Source organism: Lissotriton vulgaris, chromosome 5 (assembly GCF_964263255.1).
Source record: "Lissotriton vulgaris chromosome 5, aLisVul1.2, whole genome shotgun sequence".
In the NCBI taxonomy this organism is placed as follows: Eukaryota; Metazoa; Chordata; class Amphibia; order Caudata; family Salamandridae; genus Lissotriton; species Lissotriton vulgaris.
In genome coordinates this window covers 452,899,498-452,923,212 of record NC_141693.1, presented here as the reverse complement: position 1 = coordinate 452,923,212, position 23,715 = coordinate 452,899,498, and the positions used below count along the sequence as shown (strand labels likewise).

At 45.6% G+C, this 23,715-nt stretch overlaps 1 protein-coding gene across 1 annotated transcript in view; it reads left to right on the top strand.

The window, feature by feature from the left end:
• LOC147711064 (protein-arginine deiminase type-3-like) overlaps positions 1–23,715 on the top strand; it is a 533,984-nt gene that overhangs the window by 426,510 nt on the left and 83,759 nt on the right. The window contains exons 8-9 of the mRNA XM_086921887.1: positions 14,994–15,097; positions 15,922–16,033. Coding sequence (XP_086778013.1) covers positions 14,994–15,097; positions 15,922–16,033 — 216 coding nt within the window. The remainder of the gene's footprint in view (positions 1–14,993; positions 15,098–15,921; positions 16,034–23,715) is intronic.

Genomic DNA, 23,715 nt, shown 5'->3' with positions numbered 1-23,715 from the left:
TCCTCTATTTAATAAGGCTTCATAAGGTAGTGGAGGTGGGCGATCCCTTGTAGTTACACTTTCATCACTGGACTAGGTCCTCCTTATCACCTACTTGGCTCCCCACGCTCAACACTCAAAGTCCAATATGGTCTGTAGATTTACATGCTTCATGATATTAATGTTTGTGTAAACTACTGCTAAGAAAGTTTGTACCTACCAACTATATTTTGTAGGGATTCTATGTCCAAACTCAGTCTGAGGAAAGTCTGCTGACCCTTGGTGGCACTAGTTACAGGCTGAAACATGTGGACCTATTGACCCATCGATGTTAGGGGTCATCATGCCCACTAAACATTCCACTGTTTTTATTCACGCCAATGAACATTGCTAGTAAACAGCGGTTAGGCTCCTGAAGGCGATAATATGCACCTGTTGTCCCTTAGAATTACTTCGCTTACAAACTGTGATGGGCCCGCACACTCACACTAGGAGTAGTGGGTGAGGATCTGTTGATGACGCATGTCACTGGTGGTACCTGTGGGTAAGTACTAACATATCCATGAGATGGCAGAGACACACCAATTTACCAGGGTGCATCTCTTTACTGTCATAAGATATATTGAGACCAGTCAACTGACCTTTTAGACATTAAGAATTCACTACTAGATAGGTTAACCTTCTTTTGTGTATTTGGCTAACTTAAGCTAACCATAACTGGTGAATTTCAGTGGATTTGTTAGAGTAAAACCGTAAGTTTTAACTGGCACTTTGACCTAGCTTTAATGTCCTTTAATCCTTCGTTTTTTCAGTGAATGTCTAAGGTTTATTTTTAATGAATAGTAAGATATTATTACAACTCCTAACTATAACGTGACTTTAACCTTAATTTTTTTTAGTGAGTTTCTATAGTTTATTTAACATAAAGTAAGATAGTCATCTCCGTGCACTGCCTGTGACCAGGCCCTGAGTCCAACCCCAGCGGGTGCCCATAGCACACGGCTAAATGCCTTTGGCAGTATGTGCTGTGGGGAAAGCACTCACCCACATCTGCTGAGTGAGGCATGGGGTTGGGTGCATTGCCAGGTCCAATCACCCGTGGGCGCCTAACCGCTGACTATTTCATGTAAAAATATTAAGGGTGTCATTTTAAATAAGGAAGACCTCCTGCCTTTGTCTAAGTGTCAGAATAACAAGATATAACAAGCATTAGCAAATGTATTAGGTTTCACCTATGTGATTAATATTAAGCTGATTGCTCAGGCAAACCTAAAAACACAGATATCCAACTTGATATCCGGAGTGACTACCGGTACTCGGTTCAGTACCCAAGCAACATAAAACCTGAAGAGAAAATGTATGCAAGATCAATTTTTTTATTCAATAAAAAAATAACCAGTAGATGGCAGTGTTGTCCAGTTCTTTCAATATGGGGAGAGAGTGACGTGAGATCTTCACAAGGCTCGTGCAGGTAAATTAATATAACTGTCCAAAACAAAGTCATAAAATCGAGTTTAAGAACTTAAGCCCACATAAAATGTAGAGTGAGAACAAATGAATACTCCTTGGTGGCATCACAATAAAAAGATCAGGAATGTAACACAGCTGTTTCAATGCATGGAGCCAGGGAAGGTAAACAAAAAAACACACAACAGCGGATGGACACAGTAATTTGCCAACGGGAACTGATAAGAGCCCCCTTTTAAGATGTATTAAATACAAGAGATTTCACAAGCACAGTGCAAGCGCTGTGCAGGTAAAACCTAAGAAGCAGCATGCCTATTGAATTTATCAAAGGGTCAGCACATCAACATATACAAAGCAGACCTATTGGCTTTATTAAAAGTCACCAATAACTGTGATCAAAGCATTATTTTATACATTCACCCAGTGTAATGTTTAATAATAATGTCTGTCACAAAACATTTTCCAGAAAGCATTTTCGATTAAAAAAAACACATTTTTAAAAATCTTTTTTTCAAATATTTATCAGGCCACAAAGTGCAGCCATAGAACAAGTGTTCCCTGTACTCCAGCTGAATAGCATACATCTCCACCTCTGTGTGCTTTTAAAAACATATGGTAGGCTCTCCTGGGGTCATAGATTCAATGAACCCGGAGACTTACTGTGCTTTTTTTTAATGTTGCTAAGGGGCTGTTGAACGCTATGCAGCCTTCCACAATATTATTAAAGATGCTTAGTGGTGCCCCTTCCAGGAGCAATATCAGGATCCAAACTAAAAAGCCCTCACAAGGCTTATGGGGGACTTCATAGTGACTGTTCCAGCGTGGTCCTGCACTCAGCATCATGCCCTGGGGTACTCCTTCCACTGTCCACCGAGACAATCCGTGATAAGCTCCTTTACATCTACGACAACCTGCTCTGCACTCGTGACCCTGCCCCAGTGCCCCTTAAGTCAGCGTCCCATGGCGGTAGGTCCATGCAAGCCGCTGTGCTTCCAGGGCCACTAACTCTGTGCAGCAGAAGCCATGGGGCCTTTATGGTTGAATGGTTGTGTCCTTTACGATGTACACTGTTGTCGATTTCTGACTGAACCTGGCAGCCCTTGCCGGCTGGTGTGCACACACCCCACACACAACACAGGTATCACTCGGTATGTGTGCCTGCTAATAAATTTGGCCATGCGCACGTAGCCATTCACACCATCTGAGCAAGTGTGTCCGTGTGGTCATTGTGTCAGCATGATGGGCACGGCCCCTGCAACATCACAGTGTGCTGTCTTCAGCAGACGTTACCATGTCACCTCAGCATTGGCAGTGACCCTGGATATGTAGTTTTGCACTTACCCCCCTGCATGCACAAGTGGCGTGTGCTGATCTGGCGTACGTCAGGTCAGCTCAGGGGTGTGCAGAATTGGCAGGGGGAGCAGGGAGTGGCTAGGATCCGGCCTTTGGCAGGAAGTGCGGTAAGTGTGTCTCTGTGTTGCGGTGTAGTCGCCACCAGGGCCACAGTAGTCGATGTTGCAATGTAGCATGCACCAGGAGGGCTGGTCTGCAAGTACGGGGACATGTAGGAGTGCAAAACTGCTCGGGGTCTTGATACATGCATGCCAAGTGTTATGTGTATTAGCCCTGCGGATGCATGAGTCATTTGCCTGGCCTCATTTGCAGCGCAATGCCAGCCAGCCATGGGCTGTACACCTGTGTGCGCCCTGTCCGGTCCATTGGCCTATGCTCACGTGGCCCCAAACCTTCAAAGGCCAGCGTCACAGTGTTCCCAGGGTCGCAGACATCCCAATACACCCACGCCAGGCCCTGGGCATCTCCTGTATGCATGCAGATGGTGAAGTTACTGTAGGGATGAAAGGTCCTTTGTGTGAACTATCCGGCGGTAGCACATCTGCAGCTCCGAGTAGGAACTGGCATGTGGCCAGCACCCCCTGACAGATGCAATGGCATTTGCCTGCGACTCCCACACTACACACTGCCCAAAGTGAGACCAATGTGTACACATCCCACATGAACTAGTCCTTGGTTGTAGTTGGAGTGCATGAAATGGCCTTCACGGGTACTCCCACCCCACCCCAGGCTTGCACCCGTTGCACACAGACACTGCTCATTGCCCCGGGCTGTGCCATTTCGTCCACAGGACTGGTGCAGAGCAAGCCAGTGCCGCTTCTAGCGGAGCCACTGACGCCATGGCAGACCATCCCGAACACATGCCCGGATCTAGTCACGTGGACCTGTACCCCACAGGTCTGCTGCATGTACTGGGGGCACTGCCGTTGGCCGTCTTGTGGATCAGTTACCAGCTGAGCTTCCGCCTTGTGGACATCACCTGCATTCAGCCTGTGTTGCATTGTCGCTCGTGAATATTCGAGTGGTCCATGGATGTCTGCCTCTCCAACGTAACGGGAGGTGACCTGGATTACGACGTGTATGTGTGCCCCCTGTTGGCCCACGACCAGGAGTGTCACTGTGATGCCCATTTATGGCATGCATGGATGTTTGGCATCCAGGCTGGACACTGGACCTGGAAGATTGCACGAGTCCTCGTGTGCAGTGAGCACATTGTGCCACTACCCGATTGGGCTTTGGTGCACATTGGGGTCAGTGGTTGGACTAAGCACATCTGTCCGGGTCAGCTGATGGATTACGTCGATGACATGTCAGATGTGGTGGACGACGATCACTCATTGGAGATGTTCGTTCATGGACGAGTGACAAGGTCCTGCAGCCACAACTGGATGTGACCCATTGCACGTGTCCCGACGCCTGGTTGCATGTTGGAAATCTGGTCACATGTCCCAAGACGACAGTGGACTCATGATCCATGCGCGGACAACCGACACAGGTTGGCACGAACTTGTGTTGGTGATGGACTCCCCCGAGGTGTACATGGGCGCTTTCCTACGTTCCTCATTCAGACATGCTGCTGCATTGGTCGGCATATCAGGGCACTTCTCTTGGCCGCACTGACACGCACTTGTTGATAAAGTTTCTGCAATTTCACTTTCTAAAACTGTGTTGTGTCTTGATTTGTATGCCAATGTGTGTGTCATAGACTTTCTGGCTCCCTGCCACACGTGCATTGCTGCCCCATCAGGACTGTGGGTTTGTACTTGTGCATTGTCATGTCCCTGTGTTGTGCTTAGCCAGATGCATGTGGTCATTTACCGGCACCAGGTGGGTGCATTTGTGTCCTGTGTTCGGTTGTGCAAATGTTGGTGTTTGTGCCACATTGTCTTCGAGGTTAGGGTGATCTGCTTCTTATGTAAGTGTGCTGCATTGTCTGTGAGATGTCCCTTCAGCTCTGATTTGGCTCACCCCTCTCCCCTTCAGGCAGTGTGGTTTTCACTTCTGTGCTTGTTCTGCGGTGTGATATTGTCAGGTTGTGTGACTTGTGCTGTTGATAGGTGTTGTTCCTCCCGGGCATGGTATGTCTGCAGTGGTGCTGTGCTTAATTGCGCATATGTGCCATTGTGCCCATCTCCCCCAGGTCCTTGCTGGTTCCTCTCCCTATCGTGTCTGTTTTCGGCAGTTTCCAGTCCCCAAGTCCTGCCCCCGTCTCCAGACTGATGTGGTGGACACCATTTCCACCATGTTATCCAGCTCCTGGTGTGGCGCTGGACTCCCACTTCCAGTGTTCATTGCTGCCTTCCTGTTGTCAGCGTGTTTCTGATTGTGCGTTTCGCATCATTCCGGATGTTATGGTTTTCTTACATTGTCCACTTCTGCTCTCAGGCTGCATTCACCTTGTCCTAGATGGCCTGCCATGTACAATGTTTTGTTGCTAATTGGGCTTGTGGGGTTGTGTGCTGGCTCGGGTTGCCTCCATTGTGCTTGGCTGTTGTTTTCTGTTTGGATTGTATCTTTTTTCAGGCTTTTGTTGTGCTTATTCCCGCCTGCCATGCTTGTCGGGGGCCTGGCGGTCCTTATCTCTGCTTTCCTCATCGCAAATGGGCTCTTCACGCCTTTTTTGTGTTGTAATTTGTGTTTTATCTCTGTCGAGGTGATTGTATAGCAGACATTGGCCGCAGTTTAGGCAGACTATCGCATGCTACTGCCGTGTTGTGAATTCCACATTGACACAGGGTTATTTTCCTGCGATATGCTGTGATGTGTAAAGGTGTGTTAGCTTTTTTTGGTGAAGTTTAGCACACGTTCTTGTGAATATACCCCTTAGTGTCTTCAGAATTTCCACCAACTCCCCCAGTGTTACTGCACATGTATATATGTATTGTGGTACTAGCAAACTTTGAAGCCATATTAATTATAGTAAACGTAGGGTATGGTACAAACATTTGAGGTAGGCTCACCTAAAGATGGAGAACTAACTAGACAGGGCGGGACTTGCAGGCACTTGCATCAATGTTTTTTGCGAGCGCAAACGGTGCGATTCGCAAAAATCGTCCGTTTGGTTGTCAAATTGGCCTTTAGCGATGCATGAAAGTGTTTGGCAAGCGCAATTTAAGAATTCACAATTTTTTGCGAGTTCCTAAATTGCAATTGCATTTAAGGAATCGCAATTTGCGATTCTTTAAATGCAATCCAAGAAGTACTTTGAAATAGCTATTTCGCTTTTTGGGACCTCAAATTACAGTGAAATCAAACTGGTCTGTAATTTGCTAAAACTTTGAAAAATGCAATAAAATACATTTTTCAAAGTTTCAGGTTACACACACACATGCCCTTGGGGCATATGTGTGCACAACATGGGTGCCCATCACAATTTCAGGGGTGCAACAGGGTGTCCTTTTCACACCTTTGCACCCTTGAAATTGCATGCGCAATTTGCAAGTACATATTGGTACTCGCAAATTGCGCATGCAATTTCCCATTCATTCCTATGGTCCTCACAATTTGCGAGTCCCAATTAAGAAATGTTTAGAAATCGCTATTTTAATAGCGATTTCTACATGTCTTGGCTTTTGAGAGTCCCTAATTATCAATTCTATAATAATCGCAATTAAGAACTCGCAAAAGCATTTCTTGATGCATGTACCCCTTAGCCTTTTATTTTATTTGGCATTTCCCCAGGGTTGGAGCCATTGGAGGCCGTTCTTGAAAGTCGCTATTGACGCCTTTGTCACTCTCCCCAACTCCCTGGGGTTTTTGCAGTGGGCATGGTGAGGGCTAAAGTACAGAGTACGAGGGAGGGAATCAGTGGGAGGTGAGAGAGAAGATGGAAAGACATCACAGAGAGAAAGATAAGACTGATTGGAGAGAGACGCGATGGATGGAAAGCAGGGCCGGACTGAGAACCAAAACCGGCCCTGGCAAAGTGCTCGGCCGGCCCCCTGGCGGTGCGACCGAGCTCTTTGTCGGGCCGGTTTTCGGCCGATTTTGATACAGGGCCGATTTTGCAGCTATGCTGCAAAAACGGCCCTGTAACAAATACGGCCCCCTGGGCCCAAAACCGGCCCCCACCCTTGCGGCGCACCGGGGGATTGCCCGGTGCCTGCAACGGCCAGTCCGGGCCTGATGGAAAGTGAGAGGAAGGGAGCAGGCAGTGGCGGCCGGCACAGCTCACGGGTGGCAGGGCACCTCAGCCTTAAGGAATCGCTATTTACCACCAAATCCAAGTTGGTGGTAAATAGCGATTTCCTTTCAAAAAGCATTTTTTTGCTTTTCTAAATGTGCCATGTGGCACACATCCATGCCCTTAGGGCATGCATGTGTGCCACATGTGCACACATGCACATTTTAGGGGTGTAACAGGGTGTCCTTTGGACACCCTGGCACCCTTGAAATACCTCCCGGTATTACCGATTCGGTAATACCGAATGTCCTCACATTCATTCCTATGGGCCTCCCGGCCCATAGGAATGAATTGGTAGGTATTCCTTTTTACCGAATCAGTATTACCGATTCGGTAATAAGGAATGTTAACGATTCGGTATTTTTTACCGCATCATTATCTACATATGAAATACCGATTCCTAAATACCGAATCAGTAAAATTCGGTATTTAGGAATCGGTATTTCCAAGTTACCTACATCTAGCCCTAAATGAGAATAACACTACGTTATTATCATTCTATTTTTACCTTTCTTTTCCTGCCTGAGGGTAGTGGGGTGATGCTCCTCCGCCGTAGCGGAGGAGCCGCCACTGGCTAGTTTGAACTTTTTTGCCAGGACAGCTTCTGTTTCTCAGTCCGTCCCTTTAGCCAGACAACCCCATTCTGTGTTTTGCATAATTTAGGCAGCACTCTAAACTTGATATAGTACCATTTTCACTTACTGGGTGCTCCCCAGCATCTGGAGAAAGCTATACAAGGTTGCCTAAAAGCTCCTGCCCCAATCCACCTCTGTAATATTGTCCGTCCAATGATAGAATAGTCATGTAACTTTTCATCTCGGGGGCTAGCACTCTCACTAATCCTACATTTTAAGAATTTGCTGCAAAATGGCAAAAGGCTTATCCGTTGTTCTATTGTGGCATGGGTGGCCCATCAACTTACCCCATGCTTAAACATGTTGCAGCAAAAATAGACATTTGTGGTGGACAAATTTGGAGTGTTGTTGGCATGATAGATGTGTTAAGTGAGAAAAAGCAGATTTCCACCTAAGAGAAGGGAAATTACCAAGCATTCACTACCCTGTCTTTATCTGAATTTATGTTGTGCACTGAAATGTTTTAGAGCAATGGTATACTGAAAACAAAACAAACAAGCATTTGCAATGCAATAGGTCTCGCATTGTTAAAGTTTGAGCTATTGGTGTTGCATTATTATTAGCAATGTCAATAGCTCAAACTTTAATAATGCGAGACCTATTGCATTGCAAATGCTTGTTTTAAACCTTCCTAAGACTTAAACCTAAACATGTGTCTCAGCCTAGAATCTGCAGTAAAGTATAACTTGAGGTGCCCTGCGGCTACCTCTGACACCAGCAGCTTTGCAATCCAAAATATCTAGAGCAAAAGGCGAGTGATGGCGGCGACCAGGTTACAAAGAATGAAAATAGGCGTAAATCAGAACAGGTGTAAGTTGAACTCTCTCAGGTGAGATTTAGTTGTTGTTCCCGCTAAGGCAGGTGAAATTGACATCTGAAATTGAAGAATAGCCCCAAAAATAGCTCACTACTCTCGGATTTCCTATTTTTACGTGTGAGATGTAGAGTTACAACATCCAGAGACCTGCCTACCCACGTCCTCCAGTGAAGCTGGGTGCTAGGCACCACCTGCAGTGACCCGGGCTTGACTCAAGCTCACAGCTTTCAGCTCTAGTGAGCCACTGAGCCCTTCATCCTCCTGATGTCAAAACAACACTCACCCGACTTACAAGCGGTGTAATTTAATTTTAAAACTATGAGTGAATTTATTTAGTTTGGACTTTGCGAACCATCTGTTAATTACACAGTGGACAATTCTTTTGCCGGAGTAAATCAAACTCACATTTTTTTAAAACCCTCATTAACAGGGCAGGCCCCAGTTTGCGTCACTCCTGCCAGCATTATCTTTAGCCAAACGTCATTAGTCGACGGTGACGTCCCGCAGGCTTGCAGAAATGTGAACTACGGAGTGATGCGAGATGCCAGCCAGTGCTGGACTCCGACACACACAAACACGCGCACACACAAACACACATGCGCGCACACACACACACACACACACATATATGTGTGGAGTTATTATATATGTGGGAACCTCCACTGCCCTCAGCCTCAACTCCAGCAGTCTTCATCGTGCCCAGTCATGGACAGACACTCACTCATATGTGAACTAACGAAGACAGAAGGGGCGGCTCAGTTGGCGGTGTGCACTACACAGGAGTTCCATGATACATGTAGAAAACTACGGAAACACAGCATCTGGAGAAAGCAAACGCCTTTAGGGGATCAATATGAAATAAAACGTGAAAAGTGACAGAAAATAGAGAGTTGGCCTGGACTGCACATTGGACATTTACACTCATTGTTCAGAAATCAATCCGTGTTTTCCCTGTTGAGGACATGAATGTATGGTCGAAAAGAGGCCGTTTCTCAGTCAGTTTGTAACTACTGCCGGGTCTGTGGAAGGAAAGCCCAGAACCAGAAAGAGTAATTGAGGAGTAGTTGGAATAGCCTCTGGGGAGGGGTGTTGTTGTGTGTTACACTCCCTAGGACATACACCCTACCAGAGGAGGAAGAGGCCCCCACAGCAATTATGGAGGGAGAGGGGCTGAGGTCAAACAGGGCAGTTCGGAGCTCTCGGACCTGTGCTCACCCTCCCCGTGTTCTGCATGAGAGAGAGAGCGAGAGAGAAAGAGAACGAGAGAGAAACAGAGAGAGAGAAACAGAGAGAGAGAAACAGAGAGAGGGAAACAGAGAGAGAGAGAGAAAAAGAGGGAGAGAGAGGAAGAGAGAGAAAGAGAGAGGGAAAAGGTAGAACGAGAGCAGTTGAAGAGAGAGAGAGGAAAGGGAGAGAGATACAGAGAAAGAAAGAGAGATGCCAGCCGGGCTCCCAGCCTGGAAGGATTCTGATACTCAATTTTGCATCAACGCCTCAACAAAGAGTTGTTTGCGGAGTGCCCCAAAAAGTAAAGAGATTCAGGGGGCTTACCCCACTGTAGCCCACTGTCTGCAACTGGTAGCTCCGCCCTGTGGGATGCAGTATTTTATTTTGCCAGTGTGCTGTCACCACGCTATGCCTGGTGTCAGGTTTTGGAATGGGACATATCGCGATAATAGCAGGTGCTTTCCTCGTTCCAGAGGGCACAATTTGGGAATGTTCAGCCCTGGCCCCCTGCCCACGTGGTTCACAGCAGTTCTGAATAGCTAGTGGCGCTTCCCTCAGCCCCCGACTTCAAGCAGCCGTTTCACTTACCGCCTGCTCTCCACACTGGCTCTGCCCAGTCGGGCAGACCACCTCGTCCCAGGGGCAGACGATGCTCGGTTCTGTCCGATATCTGGACGGGGGTAGGACAGGGCACCAGAGGGGTGCTTGGTTTAAGGTGCCACTGGGTCGAGCCTCGTCCCTGCCGTCACTGTCACTGCCAAGCGAGTCCTTCGACGTCTCAGAAAAACAACAAGCACTGCATAGGATGATATCGATAAAAATAGTCAACTATAATATGCTCTTAAAAACGTAAACTGCAATAGAATGCACGCCTCTTGCATGTGGATTCCTTAAAATTTACTTCTGAGAGACGTACCGGGGAATTATGTAGTCACACGTTACTGATGCTCCATCTACACCCCAAGGTTCAGCATCCCAGCACCCTGCCCGGGCCCACTAAGATAAGCCACGTCCCAAGTAGTGTGACTGTGTTGTGGTCCCGGCGAGCTTGGTGTAGGCCTGAGGGGACCGAGGAAGACCGGCCAGTGTGAAGACTGGGCCGTACAACAGGGGACGAGCATGACGTCTGTGCACAGGTGGTGGCGCGCGGGGGAGAAGAAAGCTAGACGTGCATCGCTTCTGCCATGAAGAGCAGTGAATATTTAAGGACCAGACCAGGGGACATCTGTCTCCACGCAAAAACAAAGGCTTTAATTACGAACAGCGACGCGCTGGGAATAACGCGGACATACTCTGGCACGCGCTCGCAGCTTTCTGGCTCTTCCTGCTCCCCAGAGGCAGTAGGTTATACTGAAGGCCAACAATGATGGCTGCAAATATTTTCCTTGTGCTGTCAATACGTACATTTTATATTTATAGCGTTGCATTGGACACACGCACACGGGCACGAAGCAAACACCCGAGCGCATGCAGGGAAGCCAGCTGTGGACGACATCTAATGCAACCGAAGAGGAAAAGCTAAATGACACGCGCGCTAAAGGAGCTCTTGGCTTCAGTTGGATGAGTCCTGGCCTGCAGTTCCCCCGGGGCACAAGCAGGCATCCACTTCGGTCATTACAGCTGATCGAAGCAAAAAGACAGAAGTGGATGCCTGCTTGTGCCTCGGGGGACTGGCAGCAGGGGGAAGGGAGAGAGGAGGGGGCCTAAGCCTGATTCCCTTGCGAGAGCGCTCACTCCCGCAAGGAAATTGCCACACATGCACGCGTTGCCCTTGAAGGCAATGGGACGCGTGTATGTTTTGGCATGAAAAGGCGCATCAATGGCATTAGGTGTCTCTCCTATGCAGGGCATGCGCGCTGCGTGGGCGAGACCTAAAAAATACTATTGCTATTCAGCGGGTATCATCTCATGTCATTCTAGAAGTTATGTGAGGTGAAAATGGTGTTGCATAAGAAATACACCACCAGAGAAACCATTGTAGATCGGGGTGTTTTACATGAAGAAACATGCTCACAGTGTTATCTAAAAGAAATCTGTAAGTGGATACAGGGTCAAAGCGGGTATTTTATCATTCTATTCAAGACAAATATGCCCTCTGAATATGGCACCAGGAAAATACACATTGTAGTGATGGTAATGCTTGACGGTGTTGTGTCAACAGATTTGTAATGTAATGTAATGTAAGCTGAACTTATATAGCGCACTGTCACCTTACGGGTATCCTGGCACTAAAACTCTCCAACAGGAGAATAATACCTTAAAATACGTTATCAGGAGGTTAATGCCACCAAATTTTAATGCCATTTTGTCAGAATGTATTTGGAAAACTCACTATAATCTCGCCTCCTGATTTAAGCGTTTGATTTCTTCTGGGCTGACCAGGTGCTGAAACTAATATATTAGGCTCCCACAACATGTAATGTCTTGCCCAGTAACATGAATCAATAATTTAGCTGTGATTCCCAGATGATGGGTTCCCACTTAAGCCAGAAAATATAATCTACTGATATATTGAAGCAGTCATCATTTAGAACACAAACCTATGAATCAGACTAGATACAAAATGTAAGTATAACTGGACATAGAAACAATGCACTTTTTAAAATCATGTGCAAGAAGCATTTTTTGAAAGGCCTAACCTGCATTTGATATAGTATTGAATGACGAGTTGCTGCACATGCATACACCCGTATTAATGGGCAGGCTACTGAAATGCTCATTTTCAGTCATTTAAACAAGCGGCAAAAATGTTACCTTAATATAAATTGCAGTCGGATAGTGAGAACTGCACCACGTCAAGCTATAATCTCGAATTGTATCACGAATGTAAGGAGGCGAACAACATGATCTAGAATAAAATAAATGGCTTAAAGTATAATGTAATGGGATGAATAGTGTAAAGTAAACGTTTCATTCTGGGAATATGGGGACAGAAAGCAAAGAGACAATTTTCAGGGTGTAGATTGTATGACTCGAGGGCTTGTGGCCTAATAGTGGGAAAGTCTTGCATTGAAACATGTTGTCCACAAGCAACATACCTTCATCCTACCACATATGGACCCACACCCTGCTGCGTGGTCATCCTCCCGTCCTCTTTTACGTAGACACCCATTCTCTGGTGCCATAAGATTTCCCAGACTCACATGTCTTTGGGAGGTCTTTATGCTTGGGCTGCAGTGACACTCTAGAAGAGATTTTTCCGAGGGGACACACATTTAGCAGTGCGGGCCACTTACAAAGGGTAACTGTAAAGAGTGTGGGCCCGATTCACAGAACAAACTTAGGACAAAATCCTAAACTTACTACCATTTTGGTATTCACAGAAGGCACTTACTCATTTTGGTATTCACAGAAGTCATTTAGGAGTCCTAAAGTTAGGAGTCCTAACTTTACTACTCCTAAACTGGGAGACATCCTAACTTTAAGACTTTCGGTATTCACAGAAGGCACTTACTTATTTTGGTCTTCACAGAAGGCACCCCTAACTTTAGGACTCCTAAATGCCTTCTGTGAATACCAAAAGTTTTAAAGTTAGGTTTTTTCTCAGTTTAGGAGTAGTATAGTCAGGAGTCCTAACTTTAGGACTCCTAAATGCCTTCTGTGAATACCAACAGTCTTAAAGTTAGGATTTTTCTCAGTTTAGGAGGAGTAAAGTTAGGACTCCTAACTTTAGGACTCCTAAATTACTTCTGTGAATACCGAAATGAGTAAGTGCCTTCTGTGAATACCAAAATGGTAGTAAGTTTAGGATTTTGTCATTGTTAGTTCTGGGAATCGGGCCCTGTGTGTGTTTCTGTGCTTCTGTGTGTCAGTGTGTGTGTGTATATATATATATATACAAGTTTGCTTAAAATCTTTAAACTTTTTATGTACGTGTATATATAGCAATGTATATTGCAATATGGACAACTTAAGCCATCTGATAAGGTGCAATGTCTGTTTTAAGGTCTTCGTGACAGATAGCACATGCTGTTATGTTGGAAAGATCTATTGTGGGCTTATCAAGAACGTACAGAAGGTTTTTAGCCCAATCATTGCTTACCATTGGTAGGCTTTATTGTCACACTCAATTGCTTGCTTCTTAGTCAATGGCTTTCCTTGTCTCTCTTGTGTTTGTCCCTTCCTGGGGAATAGCTTTTTTACCATTCTTATAGTTAACTGACCTGTATTCTTCCCCTGCTACATTTTAGGGAACTACTATTTTCTTTTAGCCTGAGAAATCCGTGAGCATGCATGTGTGTTGTAGCCATTGTCCTTGTGTCCTTTTCCCTGTGCTAAATTCCTTCCTCCCCTTCCTTGTGTGCTTTTATCCACCTGCCAAAACAACCCCACTCTGTGCTCTAAGTTGCTCTGTCCGTGTATTCTCCCTTGACCCTCCTTTATTTCCATCTCCCATGTGTGCTGCATATCTCCCTCCTGACCTGATTCCATTTTTAATTTTAAACTCCACTCGCCCTTTCCCTGTTGCTTCCTTGTGGTAGCTCCCCTACCCTTTCCTCCATTGATCACTCCCCACCCCCAAGGTTGTTTTAAAAACCATATATTTAATAATTTTTTTCTGGTGGACCATGCAGCAAATTGCTGCTGGCCCTCAAAAAAGTGCTTTTGCACACTTAGGATTTCTTTTTGTTATGGAATGATCTAAGTGGTGCTACCCCATCCTAGAGTGGTCCTTAGAAAAATAAAATAAAATCTCACCTGTGTCATTTTGTACGTTCATGCATGGTGATGCATGTGCCCGCCCACAGAATAACAACCACCAAAAGTGGCTGCTTCTTTGCGATTTTTTCTGCCAATGCTAAATAGTATTGGTAAAATGCATTTTGCTTTTACGGATGCAGTTAAGGATCCACAAAAGCATTGACAAAGATATTTGGTCCTAAGACGGCAACTTATAGGCGTTTGAAGTGCTTGTTTTCTGGGTCACCTGCTGGCCCATGCAACAGGTGTGGTTGTGGGACAGATTGAGGCCAGGACAAATGGAGCTGTGGCGTGGGCCTCATTGGCCACCCTCTACAGATGTCATTGTTGCACGGTAAAGTACTAGAGTTGAGGATTGGAGCTAGGCAAGGCCGGATCAAATAAAGGAACAGAGCAGGGAATGAGAAATCGATTGGTTATCAAAGCGCATTGGATTTTTTAAAGGAAATTTGGCAAAGGTGAAATGTTGCATTTCAACTCAAGGGACCTTTTTAGTGAAGTGGTGAAGAACTTTGTTAGAAGAAAGTGGTGGTGGGGGAAGATGTTCTTGCTTGGATCGGGGCATATAACACATACTCTGCCTTTGTGAGGAGTCAGCAATGTTATTCCTTTTTTTCGTTTTCCCCTTCAGAGTTTGCCGGAAAGCCCGGTGTTTACGGAGGAAATTGTTTTCAGAGTTGCCCCATGGATAATGACCCCAAACACTCTGACACCTCAAGAAGTCTATGTCTGCAGGTAAGGAAGTTGAACCCACTGGCTCCACACACCAGAGAGAAAGAGCTGGCCTGTCGGTTGGCTATCTTGTCTACTCTGACAATGGTGGTTCATCCCAGACGATGTCTAATGCTGGATGATAGCCTTCCATTTTAAAAAGGCAGCATCTCTCTAGTGTGTTATACTGTAGCATTAATGTATATCATGATTTCGCATTTAGGGATGCCACAGCACTTTATTTGGTTGATAGGCTTTACATGAAGAGTATGCAGTGTACAGAATGTTGTATTTGTTGAGATCCTGTATGGGAAAGGCCTTGCTGTCGTGCTTCCGTGACCAGTTGAGGTATTCATATCTTGGGGTGCAATGCCTAGTAGTGTGATGAACTATGTTTACAATTAGGGTCTGGATGCGACATAGGATTCAGAGGCATTATCCACATCCAGCTTGAGTTCATTCACAGAGGAACTTTCTATTATCTGGAGAACAGAGTAAGTTCCCTGTGGACCAGATTTGGAGGAAGGAGGTACCAGAGGATGTGTCAAAACATTCCCACTGGGTCAAGTAAAGAAGACCCCAATCTTTATTGCAGAACAATAGAGAGGTGAGTGAACCCTCCTGTCTCTGGAGGTTCATAATGCATATCTAACTGTGTTGCTCTGTGTTGCAAAAGTGCATGCACATTAGCATTACTACCTGACCCATTCTGTACTCTAGATTGTAAGAGTGGATCTCTATCAAATTCAGTAATTTAGTACTACATGTTTTTTGGAGAAAGGTTTGAACCATTCTGTAGAGAAATGAATGCTTGTCCTGTTCTCACTTTCCTATGTTGTCTTTTCCAGTCTGCCTTTCAACCAAACATTTTTAGAGCAAGTTTCAGATCTGGTACAGAGGGCGAACTGCAAGCTAAGGATCTGTCCACCAGAGGACAATCGTTCCGACCAGTGGATCCAGGTAAAATGTGAAGGTCCTCCTGAGAAGCTTTACTCTAATTTTGTAAATATTAGCCACCTACAAGCTAGTCACGTTGTCATTATCATTGTGTTGTCCTCCATCTGCTCACAAGTTTTACGCCACATCACTATTTGTGTTTTAAATTTGAGGATTCTCCAAAGTAAAATCTCTATTTTCATCACATATTGTAAAAGTGCAAGTCTGTAGTTTCCTACAAAAAGAGCATAACTGTTCAGCCAAAACTTTAATACATATATATATATATATTGTCTCACCCAAAACTAGTCCAAATGTGCAAATTCATTTTTTGTTTTGCGAGTCACAAACAACACCTTTTTTGTGGTTTACTGCAGCTGGGAATTGGTTGTATGATATTACAACGCGGGCTTTTACCCTGCGTGCCAATACGACGCTGTTTTTACAACGCAAGTCGTTACAACGACTTGCGCTGTAAGCGCTGGATAGTGGAATAGTTTCATTTTCTATTTCAACTCCAGCCCAAGTTACAGTAGGGAAGGTGTTGGAATAGAAAATTAAACTATTCCTTTTCCAACAGCGCCCTACAGCGCAAGTCGTTGAAACGACTTGCGTTGTAAAAGCAGCGTCGTAATGGAAGCACGTGGTAATGCCCGCGTTGTGATGGCTGCTCACCCTGAGAATTACTGCAAAATATCATTGTTTTGTGTTTTCATTGCTTTGTCGTTGTACTGGCAAAAGGGAAAATTCCACACAGAGCAGAATTTTTTCAAATGTGAAAATGTTCACCTAGTAGAACACTTTCTTGATCCATCTTGTGTTATATGCAGAATGTATAGATTTCACATTTCAGCGCAATATTTCTAACAGCTCTACCTAGAACCAAGCAGAGCAAGACCATGTCCTGCAGACAGAAGACTCTCTGCAGCATAAAAGCTAAATTATCGGAAGCAAGAATCAAACTACTCTATCCTCGTAATTTCTTGAACTATTTATTTGTATATTTTTGAAGGAGTGAAATTAGTATTTATGTGGTCTTTCTAAAGCACAAGTCCATGCTCTATAGAAGGAATACATATTTGATATTGACCAATTAGGTGCTGTGAAGTGATTAGAAGTAGTTTTGGATGTGTGATGAAAAAGTTTCAAAATATGTGTGTTACAAAAGATATGGTTTGCAAATGTTGCAAAAGATGTTAAAAGTGAATTATGTACGTGTAGGCATGTAATTGCTGTTCATCTGTTCTTCCAGATTTGGCTCATATCACCGCATATCGCTCTGTTGCATGTACAATAATGCAGTTTCAGACTTCAGCATATGCTGATGGACACTTCAAGTTGAGCATCCTCAAATGTTTTCAGCATTTTGTTTGGCATTTGTAACTTTGCTGATCAATTCCTAAGAGTTTGTGCTCCTGGAACCTTGAAATGGCAAATCCACAGTTCTTGGTAAATTTACCCTGTGGGCTCCATTGATCACAGTGAATCACACATTACAAAGCCAATCAGTCTCCCTCTGCTAATGTGTGCTGTTGTATGCTGCTGGATTTGCCAATGCTTTTTAAATTGAGCCAGCTGTGGCAAAACCAATAGCAGTAACAAACCATCTTGGAAGTGTATTTTCTATGTTTCCAAGATGGCTAAGACTTCGCTTTCAGACTCAATTACCGCCAACTTGCAAGTACTGAAAATAAACTACAGGCTGGCTTGGAACATTATTTTTATACTTTCGAATTGACCACCATATTGCCTCATACAACTTCACATCCCACAATGTGAATTCAATCTTGTATAAAAAAATACACTTCAAAAAGTTTCCATTGTCGTTATAGTCTTTGCCAGTGCCATCACAATTTTGAAAGGATCTAGAATTGGTAAAGCCAGTAGCAGTGAGCAGCAGACTATGGGAGAGGGTTGGTGGGAGAAAAATGGTGGGGAGGTTGAGAAAGACGGGGGAGGTGTGGAAGGCAATGGAAGGAAGAGGGGAGGGGAAGAGAGAGAGAGAGAGAGAGAGAGAGAGACACTGACCTGCATCAATACTCTGGGATAGATGATGATAGGAAAAATCAGGACAAGCACTCCCATGTAGTGCATAATAAATGATGTTGCACAAAAAAAGTTCAAGTAGTTCCCTGATGTTGGCAGTAGAAAGAAACACTCATTCTTTCAAAAAGAAGGGTGAAACCTAAATGTTCCAGAGGTGGAACAATCAGAAAAATAGGGAATATAGCCAGATGTAGGTTGCCCAATACCAGTCGGTAACGGCCGAAATGACGGAATTTTGGCCGTTACCGACCGGTATTTGGCATTTGGAATGTAGGTGGCATTTTTGTACGATTCGGTATTTTACTTAACTTAAGGAATTGGTAAATTATCAAATTCTTAACATACCGATTCGGTAAATTACCGAATCCGTAATGTAGAGGGCACTCAAGTGAGTGCAAGTGAGTGCATTCCTCAGTTAAGGATTCGTTATTTACCACCAACTACAAGTTGGTGGTAAATAACGAAAACCTTTGAAAATGCAATTTTCTGCTTTTCCAACACTGCGATGTGGCAAACATACATGCCCTTAGGGCATGTATGTGTGCCACATGTGCACCCATGCACTATTCAGGGGTGCAACACCCTTGAATGTGTTCCCCATTTTACCGAATCGGTATTTACAGATTCGGTAATTCACATTCATTCCTATGGGCCTCCAGACCCATAGGAATGAATGGGAATTACCAATTCGGTAAATACCGACTCGGTAAATACCGAATTTTACCGATTCAGTAAAATTTACCGAAAAATTACCTACATACTATTTACTTGTTCTTAAATACCGAATCGGTAAAATTCGGTATTTAAGAATCGGTAAATAGTATTTACCTACATCTGGCCCAAAGTCATAGAATCTGGAACAGCAAATGAAAAATACCAAGAAGCCATCCAGCCATGAGCAAACATGAAGCAGAAGTACTGACTGCAATGTTGTCTGAAACTGATCACTGGAGTTGTCAGCTGCGAGGCTGCATACATTAATAAAAGTAAGAAAATTATTGATTACTGTATGAAAGCCACCAGTTCAATTGGACCATAATTTACCTAAAAATTACCCAAGGAATAAATGAATATATAACGTCTATCAATTTGCAAAAGCAGAACTAGCGAAAGGAAACAAATAACCACCTATTTTGGCCTAATTCATGAGGTGCAAGGGTGCCATTGTGCCATGGTGCATGGATGCCTGTGTCGCAGCATGCTTGTTTTTGTGCTGGAAGGGATACCTTCCTGCTAAAAACAACCCACAGGCATTTTCCTCATGCTATAAGTGATGCATATTACATATTTTATGTTATTCTAGCTTTATAAACCTTAGTAAATGTGAAATTATGTGAAATCCATGAGTGGATGCACAGAAGTGCTCATGCTCCACTCATGGAACATCTGCCACTAAGAAATGTAACTCAACACAATGCAAGCTGTTGCATTACATTTCTTTACAAAGCCACACAAGGCCATGTAAATCATGCCTTGCGTGATTTATGTGAACCCCAAATAGCCTTTGTCATGCTTTGCATCGCCATGCGTGTTGCAAGGGCAACACAACGCGAAGACTTAGTAAATCTGGGCGGCAAATGTTAAATATTCACACTTTCCACAAACATAGATTAACAGTGTTCAATGTAGGACCAGAATGGCTGGACATGTGCAAGTTCTTAGGATAACCACCGACTATGTAAATAATTTCCACAAAGTGTCTGATGTAGATTTCTTATTGTCACAGGCTTTTCACATTTCACTGTTTTCACATTTGACAGCAGAAATACAAGCAGCCAGTCATGTTGATCAACCCTCCTTCTCTGATGCACCCAAGGTGTCTTGGTGAATGATGTGAAAGTGTGCTAAGGGAGAGTTAACAGAAGATACAGCTCCTTGGCTTGATATACTTTGGCTTGAGGTTCACAGAGGTCCTCAAGCTAAGCCAGAGGCAGCCATTTGGCTTGAGCCCGGCATGCCAAAAGCAAGCCCATCTGTGCCATGGCATGCTCTGCCCACGCCCAGCACCAGGACCAGTTCACACAACTAGCTCAGCACTGCTCTAAATGGTACTTCATTGCAGCCTTTCATACCTTGAATGCAGGACGCTTATCTCTGTGCTGCTGTTTGGCTGTGACATCCGGTACTGAAGGTGTGTTCTCCTGCACAAAAAGCCCCTTCACCTGCATCACCCAGATCCTCTCCCCTCCAACTGCCATTCACCATACACACAGCACTGCTGTACATGACACCACCACGCACAACACCCACTTCATGCTGACCTTCGCCCTCCCTAACACATTCTCTGTCCCCAAACAAAGCATCAAAATCTGGGACCTCCTGCACAACCTCTTCCCAGACCTACTCTTCCTCAACAAGACCTGGCTCATACCCACCTCCGCTCCAGACATCACTACTCCCACTTCAATCAATCAGTCATTTGTTAAGTGCACTACATACCCGCAAGGGTCTCAAGGTGCTGGGGGGGGGTGCTACTGATTTAACAGCCAGGTCTTTAGTGTTCTCCTGAAGGTCAGCAGGTCTTGGGTCTGTCGTAGGCTCTGTGGGAGGGTGTTCCATGTCTTGGCGGCGAGGTGGGAGGAGGATCTCCCGCCGGTGGTTGTTCTTCAGATGCGCGGGACGGTGGTGAGTGAGAGGTCGGCGGAGCGGAGCTGGCGGTTGGGGGTGTAGAAGGAGAGCCGTCTGTTGAGGTAGGCTGGGCCAGTCTTGTGGAGTGCCCTGTGTGCGTGGATGAGGAGCGTGAATGATATCCTCTTGTTGACAGAGAGCCAATGCAGGTTTCTCAGGTGGGGGTGATGTGGCTGTGTCGTGGTACATCGAGGATCAGTCGTGCCGAGGCGTTTTGGATGCGTTGTAGTCGATTGATGAGCTTGGTCGGGGCTCCCGCGTAGAGGGCATTTCCGTAGTCGAGTCTTCACCCAGCAACAAGAGCAGATGACAGGACAGAACCAGCAGACCTGGCAGGGGCATTGCAGTCATTTACAAGGAAAGCATCCAATGCTCCTTCGCCTCAGACAACTCCTGGCATTCAAGCACAGCATCTCAAACAGCACTACCTTGGAAGGGGCGCCTACTCTATTTGGCACCGGGACAAAGAGCTGTGTTCAGGAACAAAATCACAGACACTGTATCCCCACTTGTACTCAACTGCAGCTCTTTTATCCTCTTTGTGATCACAATTTTCACTTGGAGGGCCACACCGACTTGAATCCATCAAACCCATGGAAAACCTGAACACACTTGAAACCTCCCATGAGTAAAAAACCCCACTCAGTGCTGGACACCTGCTAGACCCTATTTTCACCAACTTCCACAACATCATGGTGGAAAAGCCCACACCTCTCTCGCCTGGTCGTACACTAGATTATCCATTTCAACCCACACCTCACTCACCAAAGACGAACTGTTCCAGCAAAAACACCAGATGCAAATGGAACACAATCTCCAAGACAATTTGGACCACAGAACTCCAATCCCACTTTCTGCTGCTCCAAGAAGCCCTATCCTGCTCTTTCAACAACTGGAATGACTGGATCACCTCATGTGCGAATACCCTGTCCCCTCTCCAAACTACCACTACGTTGTGAGCCAGACATCAAGTAAGCAGGTACAATGACAACCTGCGTAACAGAAACTGCCACTGCAAACAGCTGGAACCTTGATGGAGACTCACTGACAACAAAGACAGACATACATACAAATTAGCCTGACAACACTACCACCAGCAACTCAGAGCAAACAAAAGCTCAGCTCTGACCGAACTGATCAACAAATGCAGCAATAACCCCAAATCCATCTTCTCCCTTCTAAAGGAATTCACCTACCCAGCTACCAGCTTTACAGCCGCCACCCCTCTCAAATATTCTGCTCCTGGCTTGCTCTGTACTTCCGCAAGAAGATAAACACAATTTATGTCAACTTCATACTCAAACTCAACCTATTCACTCTGTCAGCCATACCACGGAATGATGAAAACATACCCAAAACCTCCCTGACCTGCTGGATCCCCATTGCCTCATGGAAACTGCAGACACCATGTGTTTTATCTACTCAGAAGCCCCTTGGTGCCTACACTCTGCCTTCGTCAAAGGACTAGAACCCATCTGAACTGCCCTCACCCTATTCCTCAGTGACTTTCCCACCAAAACCACCCTTTCGGACACATGGCAATGCCACCATCCAGCTGATACTCAAAAAACCCACAGCAGATCCAAGCACATCAGCAGATCATGGGTGTATCTCCCTTCTACCCTACCTGGCAAAAATCTAGAAAAAAAACTAAAGACTGCTTAACCACCTCTGTGGCAACCACCTCTTGGACCCGTCCCAATCAGGATTCTGACCAATGGATCAGGGTGGCACCATGACCCTCATCCTCCTTGACCTCTCCATGGCTTTCGACACAGTCTGCCGCCCAGTCCTCAGACATTACCTCCACACAACAGGAATATGCAGATTGGCTCTCAGATGTATCAGCTCCTTCCTTGTAGGTTGAATGCATAATTTTAGCCTTATTACCCTACACCTTTATTATGAGGTGGAACTCTTTGTAAAAGACACCTTAATCTGGTCCTCGCCCTGGCGGCCGTCAAAACTGGGACTTGCTCGCCATCTTGGGAGCGAAGGAGTCATTCTTGGGGGCCATTTTCGAGCGTTCTAGCGGTCTGGAGAAGCGGGATACGCCTACTTAAGGCGCACTACTCAAAGCGCAGCGGTGACGCGCAGCGGGTGCGCCTTCCCTGTGCCAGAGTCCTGCCCATCTGCGCCCGTCAGCGCTAAGGAGGCGCGGGTCGCGGCAGGACTTTTAGCTATAGTTTTTCGTCATTATGTCGCCTACTATTACATATTTAAGAGAGAAACTGCTGGCCATTAGGGGTCAGGTTACTGATTGCGGCCATACCCCTGTTGGCCCGCTATGTGGTCCGTACCGGTGTACATGTGGTGGCTGGTCCTTGGACACTCCTGCCCCTATCCGAGCAGCGGAGACGCCACGTTCTCACAAGAGCTCGACAGGATTGCGTGAACTCACCATTTGGAACCTAAATGTTAGATCATTGGTCAAACACCATCAGGAGATATATGATCTTATCAAGGACGAGTCCCCCGATCTCTTCTTTTTGACAGAAACCTGGCTGCAGGATACGGATACTTCCATCCTGAACCTGGCCTTTCCCCCGGAATATTCCATCTACACGCTGAATTGTGCTACCAGGGGGGGAGGTATTGCGTTGGCCACCAAGTCGTGTTATCCGTGCGAGTGGAAAGTTTTAAAACTCCCGGGTTGTGAGAGAGCTCTTTTCAAAGTTTCGATTAGTAATCACTTTACCTTCTCTGGCATTCGGATTTATCGCCCTCCGGGCTGTGATTCCGCTTTCAGGGCAGCTCTCCCTGATTTAATTAGCACTGTGGCACTAGGATGTGCTAACTTCAATATTATCGGAGATCTCAATCTCCATTTTGATTGTCCGACCGCCCCTTCTATCAGCAACATTTTGGCGGATTTAGAGGCCCTGCAACTTACCCAGCTGGTCACATATCCCACACACATGGGAGGGCATATCCTTGATCCTTTTTTTACCAACTTAGAGGGGGCTAGGGCTTTATGCCCTACTCAGATCGCCTGGACAGACCATATGTTGGTGAAAATGCTATGTCCCACA